Genomic DNA, 25,404 nt, shown 5'->3' on the forward strand with positions numbered 1-25,404 from the left:
TGCAAATCAACAAGTTTCACCAATATGTTTTTCGTCTCTCTTTGATAAACTGTAATGCATAATTACGTTTATCTCAATATATATATATATATTTTTTACTCTTGAAATTATTCCAAATAACTTTACAATCTTGTCTCGTTATTGTTTCTTGTTTTTTTGGGCGTGTTTGTGAGCTGACAGGTTTCAAAACTCCTTGCGTTGATTTGTACCTGCAAGGTTATGCTACGGGGTGAAGCACGCCCACTGAACGTCCTGGGCTACGATTTTGACGTGAGCTTAGCGGCTAAAGCTAGCCTCTTCCCCGGTGTGTGTTGAGTTAACGGCTCCGCGGCTTCACGTGAAACAAACAAACAAACAAACAAAACAAAAAAAACGACTGCTCGCCTCATATGATGCCGACCGTCCACGTTAGCTAGCCTGGCCGCCGAGTGTGAGGGAGGAGGAGGAGGTTTGTTCCTGCCCACCACCACCATCACCACAACCAGCAGCAACAGCGGCGGCAGTTTACGTGTAGTCCTGACTACCGCTGGCTCCGGTCGCCCGGTAAACTTCCTCCTCCGTGTGCGGATGAGGTAGCCCACAGGCGGTGGATACATGTCTACCTCTCAACCACGAGGCGAGCGACGACGGGGGGACCTCGCAGTTCATGTTTCGCCAAGAAGTCAGTGTGACGTCTTTTATTCCATCTTGTTCGTATCTTTTCCAACGCGAGAAGAGGAATATGTCCAGATATAACATATACAGCCTGCTGGACTGGGTCTACGGCGGCGTGGACCCGAAGTTTGAGGGCAACGGGGGCCCCGAGTGTGCCGCCTTCCTGGCGCCCCAGCAGCGCGTCAGCGAGAGCCTGGTCATCGTCCTCCTGTCCCTGCTGGAGATCGGCGTGGCGCTGAAGAAGATCAACCTCTCCAAAGAGCTCCGGCTGGTGGGCAAGGACTGCGCGCGGGCGAAGGAGGACAGCCTGGGGAAGAACTTGTTGCTGGTCGCTCTTTGCATGACTTTCGGGGTGGAGGTTGGCTTCAAGTTCGCCACAAAGACGGTGATCTACTTGCTGAACCCGTGCCATGTCATGACCATGGTCCAGGTGAGCGTGCACAGCTTGAGACCACCGTCATGCACACTCAAATCGCGTGGTTTCTGCAAGGTGTGGCTTGTTTACACTTCATAAAGCGGCATTTGTGTCATGCCCCGTCACCACAATCGTCTCAAAGATTGTACAGTTGTGTCAAGTAAAGTTTCAGACAACGGATTGGAAAGCACCACTCTCAAAATAGAAGGGCTGATGTTAATGTTTTGCCACTTAACACAGTGCAAAGTGAATGATCATTGGAGAAAATCAGTATTCAGTCCACCCTTCACACCCCAAAAACCGGCAGCATTTATCCTTCCCAGTAAACTTGTTTTGGTTTTGTTTTTTCAAGACATTCTGCAGGAAAGCCGAGCAGAAACTAAACACACATCTGCTTTGGCTGTAAGCCGGTTCATATTCTGGTTGTTGAGCTGTGGCCTCAATGGGTGGGGCACATCATTACTCCCAGGACATCTAATTCATGTTTATACCATAAAATAGCACTCAGTCACCATGGATATGTGATTGGGAGTACTGTGGTTTGCAAATATGAGAAGAAGTCAGTTGTTTTCTTGATGTATAATGTCAGTTATTCTATTTGCACAGTTTAAAGAGGGTATGAACCAATGCAACACAGCATGAGAGGTGCACTGTAGATCAGACCTGGGCATCGAATGGTTATTTTGTTTTTCTACATTATTGGCAGCTCTCTGGTCTCCCTCCCTTGCTCGCTGAACAAACAACTGTTACCTCACAAACTTGGCGATTCACAGTGGAAAAATAGTTTATATTTACTTGTTAACTGAACGTTTAATTTAGAAAAATTGAAATGTGATTACATGATGGAAGACTGGGAAAGGCGATCGAGGAAAAAGTGAAGCAGAGCAAGAGGAGCTAGTAAAAATAGTGACAAACTGCTTTTTTATCAAGACACTTATCCTTTTGAGTAATACTGAAGTCAACAAATGTCTTGTCACATCCATAGTCGCACGATGTTTTCCTGTGGCCCTCTTAAGCCACATTTACATGTACTTGGGTATGAAAAAATGGTGATATTTCTCTGCGTTTTTGTACCATGCATTTACACATAAAAGCGGCTACAACCCACCACAAACAGTGATTCGTGAAAACTCCGGCCACAGTGGAGATCTGGATAAATTCCGTTTCTCTGTTTGCATCTAAAGGGGGATAGGTGGATATTTATGTCACAGTTCGTGAAGTGGTGTTTTTTTCCAGGATTCTCATTGGTTATCATGGCTTCTATGCTTCTCGCTACACTGCCCCCTAAAGGTTTGGTATGCTTATCGCAGCTCCCAGTCACTTTTTGTAAACACACAAGTCCGCGTAAACGTGGCCTTAGGAAAGTTAGTGGCCGACTCCTCCTCCTGTAGATGATTCAAAACATTGGAACTTTTCTCATTATAAAACAATCTAAATTACAATATAGTTCTACCTATATGAACATGGTGGTCTTTAATGGTCCAATTGTAAATGCAGTGGCGAAGAAGCGATCATTGTGTCTGAAGCAGCAGTTTTACAAAAGTTGGCGCATGTCCTGGATTCTAGACTATCAATTCTGTACTGTTTAGTTTGTACATGTCAACTTTCATCTTCTCTGCCATCTCAGACAAAGTGTGGCTATGATGGCTGCAATGATTATAAATGTTTCCAATCCGCGGAGCAAGTTTAAATAAGGATAAACTGTTGACACGGCATGAAATGCCGCCTTGTCTTTTGTTATAAAGACTTCATTAGATATCTGTCATCTGCGTCATGGAGTCGGTCCAGAAAAGATGATATGATTATCTCAAGTTCATTCTTGCGTGCAGCAGGATCTGGGTGTGAGCTCTTTTTTTTTTTTTATGACTGCAATCACAAACACAACTGAGGACGGAAGTCAACTTTAATTGTACCTGTTGACTTTGAATTTCTATGAGAAATGCTTCCACATGGAGGAGAAGGTTATGAGCATGTCTTTTCTTTCTCCGCTCGTTGGTCACCAGATCTTTATGGTCCCTGATTGCGTGACATACCTGTCATAGCAACAGGTCACCGTCAACGGCAGCGTGTTGCTTCGTCACACGGATGCAATGTCGCGACGGCGTGACACTGATGTGTTCTGACCATTTCATGTAGCGCGGAGGTGCTATGAGGGGCAGATGAAAATGCTGACTGCGGTTAAAAATTGATGATGGTTGCAAAATGTCCTCGTTGTGTGAGATCAAGGTTTATGTTTTCCCCATTAGATATTCGCCGTATCTGTTTCTGAAGTATCATACATGTCATTCTGTTGAGAAAGTACCAGTACATTATATTGTTTTTTTATGTGCACAAGTCAGTCATGCTGAGAAAACAATATTTTTAAGTGAAAACAATACATTTTTGTTTATATTTGGCTTTTCATTACATGAATAGAGTATGTCAAGTCCTTAAAGACTGACTTTTATTTATAGACTCCAAAGTTCAATGTTTATAACCTTTATGATGACGACCAAGTGCTGGAAATGATCACAGCTTTGAATTTGACATTGCTTGTCATGTATATTTTCTACACAATTTCTTACTTTTACTCAAGTGAATGACTTAAATCAGTTTTAAAAACTAGTATCTCTACTTCTTAGAGATTTTTTTTTTGTGCTTTTTCCACCTGTAGCAACAAAAAAACTTATCTGCAGATTCCCATGCAATATGAATAGTTTGTTGGCTTGTGAGCCAATAAAAATGTACATTTATGTCTGTAAAGTTAATATTACTAATAAAGGTGGTGTTGACACGAGATCGTGGTCTGAAGTTGCTTTGAATACAATAAGGTTTGTGGAGAGACGCGTCATGTCGACAAGCAGACGCTGTCGTCTCATCGGCTTCTTGAAGGTCTCTCAACCTTCCCGCTTGTCTAGAAGGAAGAGATTTCCCAGTTTCATGATGTTAAACTTTCAGCACTTTCCAGTTACTAAGTAAGGCGCTGCAAGTTGTTCAGTTCCAAAGCAGTTGTCTAAACCTTCCAGCTCCTGCAGACGATAAAAGCCGAGGCCTGCTGGAGCTTGACTCGTTTTGCATACTTGGTTCTGAATGGAATGCGATTTTAATGCCTTCGTGACTTCACTATTTAGTCGAGGATCATTTTCTTGCGTTACACGTCGTTCTGACTCATTTCCTGCTCGCGAGTCACTGGTGTTGCTTCTACGACATAAGGGTGGTGTCGGCGCTCTGTAATCTCTTTTGGGCTTGATGGAAATCTGAACTGTGCAAAAAAAAAAAAAAAAAAACTGTCAATAAGATCCAGGAGGCCAGTTTCTCTGTCTCCTCTGCACCTGCTAAGGAATAGATCTAGTAACAGTAGTGAGTTCGGAATAAATTGAGACTTTTCAAAAGTTGAAATAAATGAGTTTCTCCAAAGTTCTCATGATGCCGAGTGAAATGTGCCGAGTCAAGTGTTTCTGGTGCCGAAGGCAGCGCAGCTCCTGAGTAATCAGCAAAGGTGCGCGCTTCACCTGCGAGCTGAGCTGTTAAAAAAAAGACCGTGTTCCCGTGCTGCCGCAGCAGAATATTTTCCGTTTGCTATTATTTTCTGTTGTGTTGCATTGTATTCAGATTCCAGGAAAGCGTGGCAGTAACTCGGGAGAGACAGTGAAAAAGACGATGCTTTGCCATGCGCAGAGCAGCTGTGCCACTCGCGACGTTCCCACCCGTATCCGAAACACCAGGTGAGCACAGATCACTCGGCTCAAGGTGAGAGTCCCCACCGGGGTAATGACTGATGAGCGGATGCCTCACATCTGACAGAGCAGATGTCTGCTGTATCTTCCCCGACGTGGTACGAGAGCAGTTGCGCTGCTGCACCGTGACCGATCAGCTCCACGTCATGGATTTCCTTTTTGAGTCCTGTGGTTGTGGCTGGAGCCGCGTCAACAAATCCAATATCGGACCCCCCGCTGTGCCCTGGTGATGCCAAGTTAGTTGTGCTTTTCTTCCAATAGGCTGGAAAATGACATGTCACTTGAGTTCATGTAACTTTCTGGTTTATCATGGGTGATGATCTGACTGAGATAACTGATCAAGTGCTCTGCAGTTTGTTTGTTTTTTTAATAACTGTGGGTCCCCATTCCAAGGCATTGTGTTGTATAATTAAATGTAGATTGATCATTTTGACTGGTTTACCTTACTTTTTATTATCCCTCAAAAGCCAGAAGAGCGTGGGGCTGGTGTGGCTGTGAAATAATCGAAATCCTAATACTGCAAAATAAAGCTGCCGGCTCATAATCAAGAAGTGCTTTTCAAGTCATTTGACACACATCCATCCTCAGCATAGCTCACTTTTTCAACCCTGCATAAAACGCAACCACTCAGAAAGTAAGCCCACCATTCAGGTAACACTATGGTTGAAGTTGTTGCTTCACCACCAATCGAAGGAGGAGTTGATATCTGTTTAGTTTGAAGACATGGCAAAACGGCCTATTTGTGGTAGATCTCTATCAGTATGAAAAATGCAAGACCAAATATAGGTGCTTCTCTCTGCTGAAGAACTTCAAGATCTTCATATACAGCAATATATTGATGGGTCTGGACTCCTCTTCTCTGTAGCTGTTCAGGGATTTAGGCCGTTTTACGTGGGTCTTTGTTTATATGTCTGAACAGGTCATTATCAGATGCGGGGTTGTGTGTTGGTGGGTGTGTCCTCGGGTGTGACAGACGCACACCCGCCTCTGATCAAGTGAAATTTCTTCCCTTGAGCTGGTTGCCTATGTTTCCTGTAAAATTGAACTTCCTTATTATTTAAATAACTGTCGAGCAGTTCACCGGTCATTTGAGGACAAATGCTGCCGCAGGAAATATTAACTCATTCAAACGTGTGCCTCCTGGCATTTCTGCTGCAGCTTTGCATGAATCGCACACAGGATGAGAGCTCACTTATTAAATGAAGTACCACGCTGTTAACAAGCTGTGCGCCAGCAATACTCAATATCTTCATGAGAGTGAGCATCATTTTATTTTAAATGCAGCCACATTTACTGTATCTACTGCAGCAGTAAGCTCCAGATGAGCAGATTGTTGCCTCGGTCATTCAGATTACACTGAGGGCACTGAACTCTTATCACATTTATGACTCCACTTGTAAAAAAAAAAAAAGAAACTTGACATATAAATAATGAGGTGCGTCACTATATGAAAAGGCCATTACTCTTTTCTTGTAAAAAAAATTTGAGCTGTACTTTCACCTCCGTTTGAAAACTGATCAAAATTGATATATTGGACGCTCACAAGTTAATACAGTGAAAGTGATCTTCGATTTACAGGATGTAATATCTTTGTCCAAAAACCAAGCTGTCCACAGACGAGTCAGTCTTGTAGTACCACATCATACCATAAGATGGTGTAGTGAGTCACTCTTCTACTGTCACACTACTTTCTCATATGAACTCATTTACTTTTGCATTAATTGGAATTATTGTTATACAATTGTGATAAAAGGGCAAAGAGTGACCACTTCTGCCATATTTTCCAAGATAATATCAACTTTAATGGTCAGTTAAAGTTGCTGTCTGAATTGGATGGTATGTATAAGATCATGTTAGTTTCGCTTGTTGGTACCAGGAATGTCATTGGACTGGTTATAAATGTGTGTAAGAGGCTGCTTTACTGTCATGCAACCACCATTAATCATGACTACATTGCGAGATGATGGTTTTGAGGAAACTTTTTTCAAGAAAATTAGGTATATAATAAAAGTTGTGCTGGAAATAAAATGGAATCTTACTTACTCTACCTTTACAAAATTAAATAAACCCAAATTCACCCACTTTATCTGTCCCAAGTCGCCTCCAGCTGTGAATATACGTTCACGGCTGCAGCAGTCTCTACTCCTCCGTCATCCTGGAGGAGTTCATTCCACTGTGATTAGTGTCACCTTGAGTGACTGCTCTCCAGACTGCCACTGCTTATAAGATCACAAATTGCAGACGTGCTTATGACACTGCTTTTTGTTCCCCGTTCTTTTAGAGTTTCTGGAACGCTCTGTCCTTCCATCATGAGCATAACGGCAACAGAAAAGATGTTGGCATTATGCTTCAAACCAAATTCTACCTGGGTAGTTAAAGTTAATCGGCGGAAACGACCATCGCAATTAATTGCGTCTATTATGCTGCAACAACAACAACAACGTCAAGCCTGGTTTGAGCCTCGTAACTGTGATCATGCTTTCGTGTGAGCTTTATGAGCTGGATTGATTCGTTGGAGCGACGGTGGCTGGTGCACAGTGAAGGAGGCAGGTGGCGTTGACCTTTGAGATGATCGCAGACTCTTTGGGGTTTTCCTCCCACTGTTTGCCCGTTTGTTCGTTATGTAACCTTGACGGTACGTATGTCATACATACAGCCTGTACTTTTAGTTCTGCTCACACCCTTGCGGAAAATGAATGGGATGTTATATAACACAACAGATGTTACTCATGATCTAAAACTATTTGAGCATTTTTTTTTGTCTGTCAATTTGTAAAAAAAAACCAATGATGGGTGATCACACAAAAGTATATGTAGGGAAGGGATCACATGCATCACTTTTAAAATTTCATTCTATAACTCGGTAAGTTACATTTTCAGCCCGTTTTCGTAACTCCGACTTCATGCAATGAAAGGTTTTGATCCTGAACGTAATGGTGACGATGTTGAACCGCAGCTTTGTCTGCAGAACACTTCAGACTTTGTCCTCTGCTCATAACTTTTTTTTTTTTTTTTATCAAAGTGCTGGTGAGTGACGAGGCACTACTCTTTCATTCCCCTGCATAGTTTTGTGAGTTAGGTTGTAATATTCTGCATCTAGAGTAGATCAGACCGCTGGCACTTGTCCCAGCTAATTTTGACCGAGGAGCAGGTTACAAGGCGATCACAGAGAAACCAACAGTCACACCTGCACACCTCATTTAGCCTCACAGATAAAGTTAGCATACATGCTTCTTTTTTTTTTTTTACCAGAGTGCATATTCACACCTTTGCCCCTTTGCTTGTGCAGGTTAACATGCACTGATACACATGCAGAAAAACAAACAAAAACAAACTTAATAAAAACTACAGGTCCTTGTGTTTACATTACCATAACAGCAAATACTTCATGGTGTCAATGTACCAGGAGTCCCACAGGCATTTAAAGTGCGATACACCACGGCAGTCGGGGCTGAGAGCACTGCAGAGCAGCTTCACAACCCGACAGGAAAGCAAATTAAAAGTTTTTGCAGAGCACTGTCAAGAGAGTCAGACGTCTCGAGGAATCGAGCCGCTGTCTGCCTCACACACACGCACACACACACACACCGCACATTGATTCAGCTGCCCCAGTCATAAGAAAGGCAGACTTTCCTATTAATTATGGAAACCTCTCTTTACAAAAATTCCAGAAACACCCTAAATAGTTTACTAGCTCAGTTGGTCCTGCGTCTCCTGCGGAGGGGAACGCCTGCTTGCATACCAATGTGGGTCTCTTTGTCAGTCTGAACAAGCACCCTGCGAGGTTCACGGTGAACAGCAGGCCTCCAAATGTGCATGTTTTCACCTCCGTCTGTCCTTCCACCGGGCAACACTTCTCAAAAGTCAGGAAGTTTCTCAATCTCAGCTGATTCGCCTCTTGACACTTCAAGGAGATGACGGTGTCCTCTCTGGACTGACATTACTCATGAAACGGGAAATTAACGCTTAATGTACATGAAATTGCTGGTCATGATCAGCAATTGATTACATGTCAAAGAGATGTGAAGGCATGAGCACATTTAAACTAAATCATTGTAAGTTGTATATGCAAGTCTGTTGGAAAAACACTGGAATCAGAAACAAATGGCCAGCATCTCGTATAACCGTTTATTCTTCATGTATTCAGTGTTTTTGCATAAACGGATATTGGTTTCAAATTCCACTGTTTATATTAAAACTTTTTTTAAATGAAAATGTGACAACAATGTGTTTTCACTTGAAACGTTGTCACGTAAACAGGGCCTTAGTTTGTTGGGAGCATGGTTTGTTGCATAAAAGAAAAGCAAAAGTCAGTGAAACAACCAAAAGGGCACATGAAGTCCTACCAACACATCAGCAACTACAGGAGTTAAGTTTAATATTACCCACATGCATTTACAATGAAATAGTTTTGGACTCACGCAGGCATTCACATTCCAAACAAAAAGACTGAGTCCTGTGCCTTGCAGGCATCCTGCTTATTAAAGGGGGGGGCGAGTTATGTGATGTAACTATGAGGGAGGAGTCGCACGTTATGCAAAACCAGGTGTACGAAAGCTGTATTATCGTCACACTGGTTTTTCATGTTGTAACGCTGCTTTTCAGTTGCTTCAGGGCTTGTAATTCTGAACCTGTTTCAGAGTTGTGGAGCAGAAGGAACGACGGCTTAAGCAGGTTTTTCATGCTGTGTTTACAAAACCTCGAGGTTTTTATTTACCTGTTCCAGTGACTCGTACGAGCAGATGTGTTGTCTTGTTACACTGGTTTTGGGAAATGCAGCATGATGTTTGCGTTTATACTCCGCAAGAGCAAGTGCAGGAACAGCTGTTCTCTGAGTCTCAAACGTGACAACATGGATTTTTCTGAGTTGTGTAATTCTTCGGCAGGAATTGCGAATTTCAGAGGCAAATGGAAACTGTCATCCCCGAGTTGGGATATTGTAACATTAATTTAATGCAGATGTGTTTTCTTTTCCGAGTTTTAACTCGCCCTAACCCTCCCTGACATTTTTTTTGTATTGGGTCGAGTTTTAACATGGTCCCAAATGATCTGATCGGCTTTTCTTGACGCAATGTCAACAAACAACGCAAGCTTTGTTGTTTCTGTGTCACTGTGTGTCAACAAAGTTTTAAGTTCCAAACCAAATGGTCTTTCCTTTTTCTGAGAACGAGTTGAGGTGGAGGGGTTACCGTTGATCCAGTACAATCACTGCAATGGCTTTTTAATTGTACGCAATTCAAATTAGGGGTACTGTTCAAACAATTAGGATTATAGTGACAATATTTAACTGACAGGAACATAATTTGACACACAGCATTCAGTCACCAAACACCAAAGGACCACACCAGCAAATTCCACTTGTACGAAAGTGTATTATGTTTAATTATTTTTCACAGTTTTCTTGGGTGGCCTCTGCAAACCGTCTCTCCAAGATAAAGTTTGTGTGAGTTGTGTTCACACTGCAGATTAATACAGAGCGATGGAGTGTACAGCAGATCGCTCCCCGAGACATGCCTGTAAGAGCCCGTGGCCAGTGGGTAGTTGTACAACAAATCTCAGGTCAATTGCTTTCTTGTAATTCTGTTTCCAGCCTTCGGGCAAAGCAACTTTTCCTTGTGTCAGATGGTGTTTTTGAACCAATCCATGTCTGCAGTATCCTCCAGGCCCCCGTCACGGTGCACAGATTGCGAGCCCACCTTGTAGCCTGGATTTTCATTCCACAACAAGACAAACTTTTTGATATAAGTAGCTTTTGACAAGGGAAAGGTATTAGAAAAATAAGTTCCTCCTTTTGTTTTCTAATGAATCCATGTGGGTTTTAAGCAATACATCAGAAGCTTGCAGTTTAAGCTGAGAACACAAAGGGTTTTTGAAATTAAATTGCACTCCAGCTTGTTTTTTCTCCATCTGGTCTTCTCTCTGGAGTACTTGGCTGTATGTTGCGGCAGTCTTTTTTTTTTTTTTTTAAATCAAACATTGTAATACATGGACGCCAACATCTGGACAGCCTTTTTAAATCTACGCTACTTGTCTATCTTCTGACTTCACTTGGTCTTGATTTGAAGCGAGAAGCAGTTTGTGGCGGGTCCGGCGGGATGCTCTCTCTGGCACTTGTGCTCCTATTGTATTCAAACAGACTCGTTAAGGCAGTCGAGACGTTTCGCAGCACTGGAAGCTGTGGAGCCGTCAAACCGATCACATTTTTGCGAAAGCCACGATAATTTCCACCTCACTACCAGTGGGACTAATTCTGACTGAGCACTTATCCCCCAAGAATGTGTGAGAGTAATGGCATGAAGAAGGTAAAAAGTCAATTTTTTATAAATAGCCATGTAGTGATGTGATATATGTTGTCTAAACAGAAATTACAATCAGGGCAATGTACAGAAAGCACAAGTACAATAGTGTATTCAATAGAGCTGCACAATATATCACAAATTGACTATTATCAAAAGAAAGGGAAATTAAACGCAACAATTTACTAAAAATGGTGTAATTGACGGCCCTAATTAGTCCATACATGGTGACCGCAGCTCTCAAATCAAGGAAAAATGACAAATTAGAATAAAGTCAACCAATTATTTCTTTAAAACGAGGCCTTTTTTACCGTTGGTGTTCATATTGGGCGCAAGACAAAGTGTAGTTATATAGAAGAACCATCCTGAAGAAACAGAAACCTCAACAAAGTCATTTCAGCAAAAAACGTTATTGAGCATCACTTGTTTGCATGATAACATGCAGCACTCCTATTCATGCTGAGCACATGAATAACTTCCAGGGTTACAGGCCTGAAGGGGGCAGAATGTGGCCTATGTCTGATGTGAATAATAATGCAGTTTTTTGTTTTTTTATTTCTCCCTCAGATCTTCCTGCTGGCCTGCCCGCCATGTAAAACAGCCATGGTTGTTTTCAGGTGAGTGGAGTTTCCCCTTTCAAAGTCTGTTTCATCATGATTACTTAGTTACTTAATTCCTCTTTGTACCTGATGGAAGATAAACTCTGATTCTGCTCACTTGTATGAAACCCAGTGTTTTTGGTGGAACACACGGGTGTGTGAGCTGTTAAATGAGCCTCGTCGTCGGCCTGCGTTCCCTTGACATGAAAGCGGATCCAGATGCAGGATGAACTTTATGCTTCCTCGCGCATAGATTTTGGGAACATGGTGTGGTATTTCCAGAACTGAGCGGTTCAGTCTGAAATAGATCCTCAATCCAATCCTAGATTCTCCCAACAGTTGGCGCATGGAAAGTTTTCTATCAATCAGGCCATGAAATGTTACATGGACGTGTCCTGCACAGGATTGCTGCAGAAGGGAAACATTCCCGCTCAAACTATGAGTGAAGAAGCCCTCACCTTGATAATGCATCTTTTAAAGGGCGTTCCCCTGAGCCAGAAGTCCGTGCTTCCTTCTGTGAGCCAGATCCTCCAGTCTCCTTTCTCTTTATATTCTGAACGGTTCGGCCATACATCATTCCCAACCTGTTCATTGTATACTTAAAAACATGCCAAAAATTGATTTTTCCGTCGCTGCTGGCTGCGCTTTCTGCTTTATGGAGTAATAAGAAGACAAATCCACAATACGGTTTGCGGAAAAACCATTTAAATGGCCAACAAACCAAATGTGAATTATGAACTTGGATATGTCAGCAGTGTAATTGATCAGCTGAGGATGTTTCATGGCTGTACAAAATAAAGTTTACTCTAAAAGCCTGCTTTGTCTCAACTTCGCCTCTGAAGTCCTCTATTGTGGCCACTGACAGGATTTGGCATGCGTCTTTCCCACAAATGTCAGTTTATGACATGTCACATAAACAAGATATGAATACTTAATTGGATTTCTTTTTTTTATAAAAATCCCAGCATGATCCTGATCAGGATACTTTCATTTCTTTTATTTTTGTTCCCAAACCTTTTTTTTTTTTCTTTTCTTCCTCCGACTCAACAAATCTTATTATAACCCACAGACAACAGCTTTTATTGTGGCCGTTTTGAAGTTCACAGTCCGCTTCCTTCCCCACGCTCTCACATCAGTGGATGGTGGAAATCGGCGGCCCGCGTAGAAGAGGCACGGGAGCGGCGTCTGCGTTCGGAAAACGGACGAGCACCTCCATCTGAAGGCGCGAGCTGCCGCCTGCCTCCTGCTCCGCGTGAGCTGCGCCTGTCCGTTAAGCCAAACAGCTGCAGGCCGTTCAGGAGGAGCGAGACAAACGCCGCTAACTCGCGAAAGCAAAGAACTTCTGAAATTTGCCACTTTTAAGCTCTGAAATAAAGCTGCCTCCGAGCTCAAACTCGATACAAATATTGACGGCGATAACTTGGGGGGAAAAATAGTTTAAAAGTAAATTCACACCAAGAGCAGATTCAAGTATCGATTCTGACTCGGTGCTGCACTTTATATCATGAAAGTTGATTTGTAATTCATTCCCGGTAAAAAGAAAGTGAGTCAACAGTTGGCAGAGTCGGATAATGATCAATAAATGTGGAGTATGTGAAAGAAGCTTCTTCTGTTTTTGTTGTTGTTGGTTTGTTTTAGGAAAATGTCCGAACGCCCCCTGGAGTGACAGCCAGGCTCATTTAAACTGACATTCCTACAGCACGGCTGTTTTCCCACTGACCTTGGCTGTCACAACAGTTATTTTGGCTCGCCTGACAAAAAGAACAGTCGGAGGAAATGGATGTTCGGCCCCACTTTGACACAGAAGCTCTCGGGCTGGTAGAATGTACAGTATGTGGCGTCTTCAGAGAGCAGCCTTGGCTATGGGAGGCAGTTCTGGGCGTGTCACTGAAGGAGAATCTCACTCTTCCTGTCGGCAGGAGTAGGGCGATGGAAACAGGTGGACAAAGAAAATAAGTGCCAACTCAAATCCCGAAGTCCAAAAACCTACTAATTATGAAGGAGTCACTTCTGCTGACTCGTCGGAATCCTGACAGCAACTCCGCCAGGCCTCCCCGCAGTCGGTAGAAATGCGACTGCCGTAGAATGTAAAGTGAGAGCTTCTAATTGCCTGAAGCATCACTGACTTGACTTTTGACAATCGGCACCCCCGCAAGGAACCGGCCCTGCCAGAGGATCAGAGACAGCTGCTGCGAACAGCATCAGGGCCGACTGCTGACGGCTTTCCGGCTCCGTGGAACGTAATCAACCCCGTCCTGCACCTGCTCCTCCGCACTAATTGATTTGGGCTAATATGGCCGCAACACATTGATTTATGAAACGTGGGAATGATTGTTAAAACCGTCCTGGCAGTAGTCTCAGGCAGACGTGAAGCAGCACGGGGGAGTTATCGAACGTTCTGATGTTTTTAATGTCCGCGTCTTTTCCTTTTCAGACTGCAGGTCCACATGCTGAACGGAGCCTTGCTGGCTTTAATGTTCCCGGTAGTCAACACCAGACTGGTGAGTGACCGGGAGTCTTCTCATTCTGTGGGTTTTTGTTCCTTTTGAACCATCGTTTAGGTCCTGGTCTGTTTCAAGTAGTCTGTGTTGTGCAAGGCACAGACAAATAAATGACTCTTTAAACTCCTGTGACTTGAGAAAGTGAACTTTTACTCCCCCGATGAGGTCTGTTTGTCATTGTTTTGTTGTAGCGTCTGATGACTGATTTACTCAGCAGGTTCAGCTGAAGTCACATCTGCTAGCTGGGAGGAAGATGCTGTTTTAAAAGAGACCACATTATGAAGTAATCAGAAATTAGAACAATCTGAAGGTTTGGGAAAGGCGTAATAATGCGTTTCTACCAACAAACAGGAGTTTAGTAAACTAGTAACTGGTAGTAATGCAAAATATGATGAATATAGGCAGCAAAGAAAGCGTATTTATTCTTTATTTGTGTTCATTCTATTAAAAAAAAAAGATTAATGAAATCGAGTGATGATGATGAGTCAGTGGAATAATAACGGGGAGATTTTGAGTAGCGAAAGAGCAAACACGGAAGGTTTTCACAGCCTCGCACAGAAGCCGATGCCTGTGGCACCCAGATGGAAAACGTTCCACACGTATTTCAGGATGTTTGTGGGAAGATTAAGGATCCTGCTCAGCATTTCACCTGAGGAGGCAAAATCCACACTAAAGCTATTGACAAACAACTCCAGAAGCTTTTAGAAACGAACACTGATCCCAAAGAAAAACATAGATTTTGACTTGCAAAACAAAAATATCATCAACTTAAGTATTCTCCCTCAGCTCCGGTATGTAAACGTTTAGTGATGAGCGACTGTCTTGCGTGTGAAATGGCTCTGGCCGTTTTAAAGTGCTCCGATTGTGGTACGTCACTGTTTTTCACCAACTTCCCCCTTTATTACTGGACGCAACATGACTACCCGTTTCCACACGTGTTGCCAAAAAAAAAACCCACTGCCTTTCACCAGACACTGGTCTTGAAACATCCGTCTAAAAGAAAGCTGACATTTGTACATTACAGGAAAGTATGACACCATTACTGTATTGAATCCAGAGAACTTTTATAAGTCGTCAGATTGTCAAGACCTCAAAGTGCAGCTGATGGATTTTAGAAGTGTGAAAGCAGAAAGCTGCTGTTCCAGTGGGGTTTTTCCCCTCCGTTTGAACGGCTCTCAGCGAAGGCTGAAGATGAGGAGCGGATGCAGTTGATGATGCATAGATTTCAAATTTCATTGCCTGAATGACTCAGGACTGGACAGTTTGAACCTTGAAACGAAGCTCTGGTGATTTACCACGAAGATCGGGGGGCCGCCGCACACAGAGCAGCGCGGAAAGAAAGAGTGCGTAGCCACAGAGAGACGCTTTCCTGTTTCAATAGAAAACTGGTTTCTCTGTAACAGGGGGGAGTCTGCTTGATGAGAAGTGCTTTGCATTTTTCAACTTGAATGGACTTTGTGTTGCTGGTTAGACTTCTCTTTTATAGACCAGAAGGTTGAGGACTCAACCTGTTTAATTCCGTTTATTTATGCAGCGTCAAGTAGTTCTTATATGCTAAATGACAAACGGGCACGCGGCAGAGCGCGCAGACCTTCGCCGACGCCACTTTTGTCGCTCGCATGAAGCACCGAGCAGGGGGCGTCTCCATAGCAACAAACGCTGATCACCCTTTGATCGCCATGAAGTGCCACTCCCATCCGCTTTGTATGGGAAAAACTTTTTTTGCAGTTTTTGGGGGGGGTTTATAGGGAAACGGTGAGCCTTTAACGTCCCAACCTCGAATCAATTGGTCATTGGAGGATGACCAGCCATCCCCGAAGGTTTCATGCAATTCGGGTGGGTGGTTTCTGGGAAAAGTTGGTCAAATATGTACATAAAAACCAAGAAGTAAAAGACGAAAACATAACCTTCTCTGCCAACTTTTGTTGGGGAGGGTAAATGTCGAGAAGCAAGAATAGAAAGTTAATCAAGGTGGGAAACTCGATTCCAAACTTGAGCTCCACGGTCGGAGATCCTGCAGGAAGAGTTGCAATGATGGCTTAAAAGAGTTCAGTGTGTATGAAAGCTCATTCAGCCTAAACTTGCAGCAGCTGAACTCAGGACGTGCTCCTCGGTGGCCTGTGGATGGGAATAAGAAAGTCTAGGTTTTTAAAGGCACATCAGATCCTTACAAACTCGCTTCCAGATGATATGTACACAAAAGGAATTGGACCCCGATTGCAGAGAAGAGTTGAACACTTTTTCTTTACGGAAAACGATACCGAGTTGTCCACACAGGTTGTGAATGAAGATCGCCCACGTGATGTCCCTGCTCCTCGTGGCTCTTTGCTCGCCGGCTGCAGAGTAAATTGTGTAACGTGAGGACAGAGATCCACTTAAAGTCTCGGGACCCGAGCGGCACAGCCGAAGAAGCAAATGAGATTTGTGTCGGAGGCCCGAAGAAAGTCTCTGTGAGCTCTGCTTTCATTACTGCGTGTTGTAAAGACTTAAAGTGCGTCATTCTCTCATTTGTTCTCCAGCTCCCATTCGAGAAGGAGATCTACTACATCCAGCACTCCATGCTGTACCTGGTTCCTCTTTACCTGTTCAGGAAAGGAGGTGAGCGTTTCCTGTTCCCACCATTCACCTCCTGTATCATTGCCACCGTGAGGTGTTAGTCTTCACGGACGACTTCCTTTTTAGTGTGCAATGTCAGACCTGGTGGATTTAACTGTTTGGTTTGGGGAGGGGGTTTCTTTCTTTGTCCTGGCTGTTGTTGTTCTGTTGTGTAAACAAACATCATCCAAAGAGTAGATCTCTGTGGATCGGGAGGCCGTGCTGCACAAACTATAAATCCCACAATCTGCCATGCAAACACCAGAACTGCTTCTCCAGTTGTTAAAACAAAACAGTCTGCTTCCCCAGCAGAGCTGCTGTCACATTGCTGTGTTTCACCTCCTCAGTCGTAATTACTGTGAAGCAGATGCGTCCGAAGAACATGAATTCTTCATTTGACTACAAAAATACAAACGTTTGAGTCGACTCGGCTGCTTTTTGTTCAAAACCTCTAAAAACGGGCGATTATAATAATAAACCTGCTTGACGGGAAACCTGTATTATGATGCCGTCAAAGATCTTCTCTGTGGATTTACTGACTTATGACAAGATGAAAACAAAAATGTTTGCGTTAAACCAGGAGAAAAAAAAACAGATCCTGACAACCCAAGGAGTTCAAAAATAGATGACATCGGTTTCCATTCAGTTTTGTTTTTCTTTAAAAGCCGTTTGAGTCGATGAGGAAAACCCCTGCAAGCGTCGAGTTGACTGTCCTTGTTGAACAGTAACGTTACACTGCAGACGCTCAAAAGGAAGCTCTCGCTTTTCCTTGAGAGAAACACTCTGGGAGTGAAATGTGAGTCTTTCCTCTGGGTTCACTGCCTTCAGTGAGGAAACAGGAAAAGCCTGTTTGACACCACATCCTGCCGCAGCCCCAGATCGGCTCAGCTGACGTGTTTCAGGTGAACGTTCTATTTTTTTTTTTTTTTTTTCGTCTCGTGTTTGTTTTTTAATGTGTTTATGTGCGATTGTTTTGCAGGTGTGTACAAGCCTGAGCCTCTGGGGGACATGTGGTGGGCGCTGCTCTCCACTGGCCTCCTCTTCCTCTACCACTTCCTCTTCTTGCAGCTTCTTGGCCTGGTAAGATGGAGCCCCCTGGTGGCCATTGTGGCGTAGTGCATCGTAGTGCACGCACAGTGCATTGCTGGGTGGAACGACAAAAATACTTATTTTAACTCTCCAGAGAACGAGTCATGTCTTTTAAATAGTTTTAGTTCACAGAAATATCAAACTTGGGCAAGTACGATAGAAATAAATCCAGTCGTTGTCAATTTCACAGACTTGAACATGACGCGAAGCGTCCAGAAGAGCAGGGCACTGGTACAGTCGCCAGTCGTGAAGTTCCTATATCCACCTTGACAGCATTTAGATGATGAAAAGAAACGATCAACATGGCCGCCTCTCGTAGCGCTGCTTCGTCGCCGCTATCAAAAGAGAGGCCAACAACCGCCATCTTCCAAGTTCTCTGATTCTGACCTTGATGCTACTTTGGTTGAAATAAGTTAAGATATAAGACTAATTATCCTTCTCTCAAGTATTGACATGTTGAAGTGATGCCACAGTTACGACGATATCCCAATTTGTTGATCACAGGATATGACGGTACACATTTTAAAGACCTTTATATCACTAAAATCAGCTTCTCATCTGCCACCATATTTGCAGATAAAACATGGTTGTTGTTGTTTGTTTTTCCTCCACTGTGCAGAATTACCTGTGGATTTCCCATCTTCCAGTTTCACCCCGCAGGTTACTACAGCACCATGTTAGCAGCAGCAGCGAGGCGTTCAAGGACACTTCTGAGCCGCTATTTATCTGCTCTGTAGAAAAGCTCCGAGCCCAGAGGATCATGATGTTCTGAGACGCAACAAAGAAAATGATAGTTGATACAAATCTGCCTTCGTACATTTTGTCAAACGTGTTACCGAACTGCCGAAGTTCAATTCATTTGCTGTGACACAGAATACGCTTAAATCCTACATTCTGCAAAGTTTTTTTGAAATTGTTATTGAGAAATAAATTTCTAGATATTTTTTTTTTTTTCTTCTCCCCGAGGCTCTTCTTGTCTGATCCTGAGCTCATTAGATACAGTTTGATCCCGAGAGGCTCACTGTGTTTTTCTGTGGGATGTTACAACTTGTTCCTGCGCTCACATCGTCTGGTGAAACGATAACAAGACGAAGGCGACGCGACTCGTATTGATCAGATTCAAATGAGAGGCTGTTAATTCGTTCGTTTTTTTTCCCCATCACGATAATCCACAAAGAATAAACCGTTGTGGAAACATGAATGTAGTGGTAACGAGGCGGCGTTTGTGTTTCCGTCCAGGTGACGGAGGTCAACTTGAACAACATGCTGTGTCCGGCCGTGTCCGACCCGTTCTACGGGCCCTGGTACCGGGTTTGGGCGACGGGCCACCAGACGCTGCTGACGCTCATCCACGGGAAGCTCCTCACGCTGCTGTCGCAGCACGGCGGCTCCGTCTGCAGAGTCGCGCTGGACACGCTCCGACTGCGCGGCAAGAAAGTCGACTGAGGAGACGGCAGTCGGCGTGCCCCCCACCCCCACCCCCCCCTCCACCGGCCGCCGCCTTCTATCTCTCGGAACGCCTGCTCTTATTTGTGGAGATTTTATTTTTTAAATGAACCTTTTTAACGGGTCTTTTTTTAAGATTCGCCACCCGTTTTTACTCAAACAAGCATTTCAGGGCCAGTGAAGTCGTGTCATTCTTTTCCGTGGTGCCGTTGGCGTGTCTCCAGGCCGGCGGCGGAGCCGGGCCGACTGGGTTCAGAGGGGAAAACCCGCGTAAGTGAATACGAGGGAGATTTTTTCTCAAGCTGCCTTTTTTTCTAAATGTCGTGTTTCCAGGACGGGGAGTAAGGAGTCGCCTTTACACTTTTGATTTCTCTTACGGTTTATGTTGGTGGGTAAAGCTGCTATTTCTTTGTCGGCGTTTCGACGCAGGTTGCAAATGTTGTTGCTTGTTTGTCGTGGTGCGAGAACGCGTGCCGACCGCCTTCTTAAGTGTCGTCACAAATGAAAGCCGAGCTCTCCCAGCGTGCCCGTGCAGCTTCTCGAAGCAGCCTATTGTAAATTGCTTTCTATGCCTTTCTGTCGCCGACCTGTTCAGATCACTCCAGCTGTGATAATCAAACGTCACAGGGATTTTTTTATTTTTTTTCCCCCCCCCCGACGCTGCGGCGGAATGAATCTGTTCTGGATCGACGGCGGGATGTTATTAATGTTATTTTTATAACCTCTGACTGGGAGGGTGCTTTTATTTTCCCTGTTATGTTCTTTGCATTGTTGGACCACATTCAACGAGGTTCAGCCTCGAGTTTGTCGTCGGGATACAAATGTTGTTTTTGCCAAGACGGAAGGGAATCATGCAGAAGATGCCCCCTGCGCTGGAGTCGCGTCGCTCGACGAGAGTTGATTTGCAGAATGTTGGGAATTCTCTAAACCACGGCTGTAACCCAGTCACACTCTCAGTTCTGTACAGAAACTAAACGCTTCGTAGATCTGCATGAACTTGAAATGGGTATTTTGTAGATTGCCCAGTGGGAAGGAAGTATTAACAAACTGTCAGTCATGGTATATTTCATTTCAAGTTTGAGAGCTGTATGCGTCCCTGTAGCATATTCTATAATTCACTGTAAAGAAGGGATAAAAGAGACTTTTGTATTTTTCTCAGTTTGTGCTGTATTGACAATAAAAGTGATTTCAGTTGACCAAACGTCTCTCGTCTGTGATCTTAAGGTTTCTGTTTGAGTCTCTGTGACGGCCGTCCTCATTCGTTTCATGTATTTTTGTTCTCACAAAAATAAGGACTTTTATTTTGTACGTATGTATTTCGTTCCCTATAGGTAAGGGAACAAGTGGCAGTGTGTACAAGTTTATATTTTAAAGTATTTAACAGAATAACCCTGTTCCCTCTATCATTACCCCCCCCCCCCCCCCCCCCATCAACTGTGTGGTTCAAATGAATAAACGTGTTTTTTAAAAACGCGTTCTGTAGCATCACTTGATAGACCAGTTCCCTTAAAGTATTTACCACAATCCCACAAAACAACCTGTGTTCTCCAGACAGTTGTTCCCTTAAAATAACTGATTAAATGTGTTGGATTGGTGTTTACTTCCATCTTTTAAAGAGCTGTTGGTGAAATACACCCAAACCCAAATCCATCAGAACACTTCTCAGATTTCTGCTTATTGGAGATTCCCTACATTTTAAATGGACTGCCAGGACACATCGATTGCTCTGGAGCTTTCTCATCCATTTGACTCCAAATTCCCGGCTCTTTCTCCTGCAGTCCATCTCGTGCAGAAAGCCTCCACCTCTGAAGCCGCTGCCTTTCTTCCTGTTTAAATTGACTTGCTTCTTTCCGCTCGCTCGTCTGGATTTGTTGGATTCTTCTCCATCTTCTGTTGGAATGTAAAATGTGGTGAGTCGGCTTTGTGGTGCAAAATGAATAAAGCCAGGATGAAGCGGCCTGAGAGGCTTCGTGTGGAACCGTTCCTTCGCTCTTTACATCTGTACAAAGCCTCTTGTCTTTAATGACCGTCCATCCTCCAGAACAGTTTTCTCCTCGCTCGTGGTCACGGGGTCAATCCTCGCTGCCTCGGGTTCAGGTTACTCCCTGAACAGGCAACCAGAAAGAACATGCAAACTCGAGATAATAACCAAACCACCCCTTTGCTACTTCTGAATATAATTTTTCCCTCCCAGCTTTTGGCTCCAGCTTCACATTTAACTGACGGATAAAGAATTAATCTTCTCATCAATGTGGGAGAGCAATGAAATGTATTTCCCAGAGATGACCTGCAATTGAAGCGCGCGGCCAAACTCGCCCGTTTGCTAAGACGGCGGACTCGCGAGCAGCATGTCACGGCCCGCCGGTCTCCGCGAGGGCAGACGGGGTGAAGAGCTTTAAGTGCAGCATATCGACTCAAGTGATCTGCGGGGGAGCTTTCGCAGGCCTTTTTGCAGACCGTTAAAAAGCAACGGCAGCAGACCTCAGTGTAACTAAGCGAGCACGGGACACGTGGTAAAAAAAAATCTACAGTAACACGCAGTGACAAGAGAAAACTGTTGCCATTCTGTGGATCAGATGCAATTTGTTGCATTTGTAGCACGCGAGGTGTTGAAATCCTCTGGTGAAAAACCAGCGGGAATTGAAAGTGGTGGGGCTAAACTGCTTTTATAACGGGCACTTTTAAGCTCGCTCATCAGCGCCGTTTATTCAGACAGATGGAAAGCCCGGAGGCGGCCTCGGGAGAGAGAGAGAGAGAGAGCAAAGAGCCGGTCGGATTTGATCTCTGTCCGGGGTTTTGGGTTCATGCGTGGTTTCACGCAGGCTGCGTACTGATCCGCCCGGCTGCGTCTGGAACACTTCGCTCGGAATGTCTGAGTGGCACGTCGCAGACAGCAGGAGTGTTTTCTGCTAAACGTTCCCACGGCGCCGCTGCCGGAGGAGTCGGCTGGACCACAGGCCGAGGCCCCGAGGGTCGCGTTTATATTTTTGTTCAGTGTCGCTAATAATAAGCTCCTGGTGGCGACCTATTTTCATTTATAACTGTATTTTAGTCACTCCTACAGAGACACGAATATAAATCGCACTGAACGAATGAGACGGTAAAATGGCAGTGATGAGAAGTCACTAGTGGTCATTCTCTTCCATATGACCAAATGATATTTCTATATACATTGTTTGTGGAAAGGAAAGAATTAGATGATTCCACAATAGTCAAGTTAGTCAACTGACCTGAAGCTTAATTTGGATCGAAAAATGTACTTTCTGAAGACAAAACTGGCGAAAAAGTACAAAAACCCGTGGGTTTAAAATGTCCTGCTGCCATTGGATGCAACCAATTACTGAAAGTGACGATCCGAGATGTGGCCGTCCACCTGACTGCATTTCTCGGTTCATGCACCTTGGTGATGTATTTATCTTAATGTGAAAGAAACGCGTACAGCTGTGCTTGAACGTCAGCAGTGTCCACAGAAAGCAGGGTGAGACAAAATACCACTTTGCATTGTAGTCAATTTTGTACATGAACTCGTAAGGGAATAATAAAGTCCATTAGTGTGGAAATATGGAGGTAGTTGTGTGCAAAATTAGCCTGTAATGGCGTATCGTGATATATTTTGTAGACGGTCAATATATGACCGTCATCAAAAGAAGCAGTTGCAGCAGGACAATAAAATATACATTTTTAAGATGACGCTCCAAATACAGGAAAATGCAAAGACCATGTGACTTGAAAGCAATAGATGCATATGAGGAACATGGAAAATAGATGAAAAGAAAGGAATGGAGGAAGACTGAGTGATGGGACAGGGATAAAAGCTGCAGATGGAAGAAGGAACGAGGGAAAATGTTGCAACAGACGGACACACACACACTCTTCTCTCTTGGTTTTATCATTTTTTTTTTATTGAATAAATGATTTTAAAAGGTAATAACAATGTTTAAAACTACATTATCTTCACAGCCATTGCTTACATACTCGGATAACCCATCTATATATATTCTGTCAGCCCTCCCAACACGTTTGTTTTGCAATTGTTTTATCTTTTTTTTTGTGCGTGTACATTGTTTTTTTTTTGTTTTGTTTTTTTTTTCTTCTTCTTTTGGAGTCATACTGTCATAATAAATGCCCCTTTCAAGTCTCGTCACACGAACAGCAATTCAATAGGAAAGAAGGTTGTGGGGGGGGGAGGGGGGTCTAGCTCTAGGGGGGGGGGGGGGGGGGGGTGAAATTCCCAGTTCATATTATTCCATCAATTTTTTTTTTTTTTCTTCAAGTTACTAAAGCAGCAAGAGAAAAAGTCCAAAATGGAAAGGAAAAGAACTAAAAGTTGGTTTGAGGAGTTACACCAGGCAACCCTCCCAGCCAGTCGGGCCACTGCAACAGAAACATTTTGTACAGCGACACGTCTTTGAAAGTCTGTGTCTCAAAAATTCTGAACATAGAAAACCACTAAAATAATTCTGAAACTAGATCCAAAATATTCTTTTGAAAAGAATTTATTTTGATGTACAAAAACAGTCATTTTCCTTTTTTATTTATTTATTTTTTTAAATTTTTTTATATAATAAAAAGTTTCCAACACAAGTTTATTGTAGTTCTTATTTCATTTGTCATTATTATTATTATTGATTCACTTTTTTTTTTCTTTTTTTTTTTAAATTCATCTATCAGTGCGATTGTATAACCAGTGCAGCTACTGGGTCCAGAGTAAAGAAAACAGGCTTTTTCATCTTTAATGGCATAAAAAATAAGGAAAAATCCATCTTTTATACAAAGTATAACTGCTGGTCTTTAGGGAAAAAAAACATTTATAATCCCATAAAGCTAGGAGGCACACCATGGGATTTTCTTTTTTTTTTTTTTTTTTTTTTAAATTATATAGCAATAATAATAATAATAATAACAAAACAAGTAACAACAATGTGCAACCATTTTTACCATCCGTGATGCCTTGTACGGCTTCAGATAGACTCAATGAAAATCCATTGAAAAATTGGGTTGCTTGTTAATTCAAGACAGTTGAGAAATCGCACAGAAGAAAGAAAGGAAAAAAAAAAGAAGAAAGAAACGAAACATTTTTTTTTTTGTCATTTGCAGGAGTGTCTTTTGGAAGGACAGGAAGCCAGGCCTGAAGAGCAGCATTTGGGCATGGCCGCTGGCATCTTTGGTTCAGCCGGACATACGAAGGGAACGCGAGCTCGAGCATTCCCGCGAAACATGAGAGTGAGCGCGCGGGAGAACGCCGAGGCTAAACTCTAACCCTGGTATGGAACCAAAACACTCCCATCTGCTACAACTAACTCCCGACGCCGTTTTCCAGAGGATCCCGTGAGGTATCGATGCTTCAAGAACTGTCCGCCGGCGCAGAGAGGCGAGGCGAGGCGGCGATCTCCAGAGTTCTACGTTGAGAACGCGCGCCTCCTCTCCCGTTTGACCCGCCGACGCTTCGAACCGCTTGCTAAGTCGACTACTTTTTCAGACCAGGTCAAACGATTCAGCAGCTTGAAAGAAATCTCAGAATGTGCTCTATTTAAAAGAAAGGAAAAAAACAAACAAACAAAAAAACCCAGCATCCAATCTTTGAGGAGAGGTAACGGCCACTACGACTACGACTGCCACCGTATACCGGACGACGACGCACATCACACCTTCACAAACGAGGCCATGAGGTTTGGGCCACAGTGTAGGGAAGTAATGGGGGGGGGGAGGGGGATGGGCGGGGTTAACGTGTGACTTCTTGTCCTTTCAAACCTGCAGGGGTGTCGACTTGCACTGGTTGGAACAAAACAAGAAAATAAAACACCTGTTGAACAGATCTGCATATATCAAGGATAGTAAAGGTAAACACATGTAGGATTTCCTCCAGACGCGCCGCTGTTAAAAGTCGCCATGACGGACCATTGACAGTACATTCTGTAGCCCCTCTGATAAGCTGCTGCTGCTGCTGCTGGGACGTCTCCTTTCCTCGTGTAATAATCGGTTTCCCATAGGGAATTGATCCCAAAAATCACACAACGCACACTGGCCTTTGAGGTTTTCATGGGGCTACTGCTTGTATCGGTGACAGTCATCCTTCAGGTTTTGTTTTTTGTT

General features: G+C 43.6%; 1 protein-coding gene across 1 annotated transcript; it reads left to right on the plus strand.

Annotated features, from left to right (window-relative positions):
* Window positions 1-358: 358 nt before the first annotated feature.
* tmem164 (transmembrane protein 164) lies at window positions 359-20,501 on the plus strand. Its single transcript, XM_080508256.1, has 6 exons — window positions 359-1,084; window positions 11,649-11,698; window positions 14,115-14,181; window positions 16,701-16,779; window positions 17,756-17,856; window positions 19,105-20,501. The coding sequence occupies exons 1-6, from the start codon at window positions 647-649 to the stop codon at window positions 19,309-19,311; spliced, it is 942 nt and encodes a 313-aa protein (XP_080364382.1). The 5' UTR covers window positions 359-646; the 3' UTR covers window positions 19,312-20,501.
* The last annotated feature ends 4,903 nt before the right edge of the window (window positions 20,502-25,404 follow it).

This window comes from Blennius ocellaris (assembly GCF_963422515.1).
Source record: "Blennius ocellaris genome assembly, chromosome: 14".
Classification (NCBI taxonomy): domain Eukaryota; kingdom Metazoa; phylum Chordata; class Actinopteri; order Blenniiformes; family Blenniidae; genus Blennius; species Blennius ocellaris.

Excerpts from the sequence above, each read along its gene's own strand:
- tmem164 (XM_080508256.1), top strand. The coding sequence starts at position 647 with ATGTTTCGCCAAGAAGTCAGTGTGACGTCTTTTATTCCATCTTGTTCG. Across the intron at positions 14,182-16,700 it reads CGGTAGTCAACACCAGACTG|CTCCCATTCGAGAAGGAGAT; the intron begins GTGAGTGACCGG and ends TTTGTTCTCCAG. Across the intron at positions 16,780-17,755 it reads TTACCTGTTCAGGAAAGGAG|GTGTGTACAAGCCTGAGCCT; the intron begins GTGAGCGTTTCC and ends ATTGTTTTGCAG.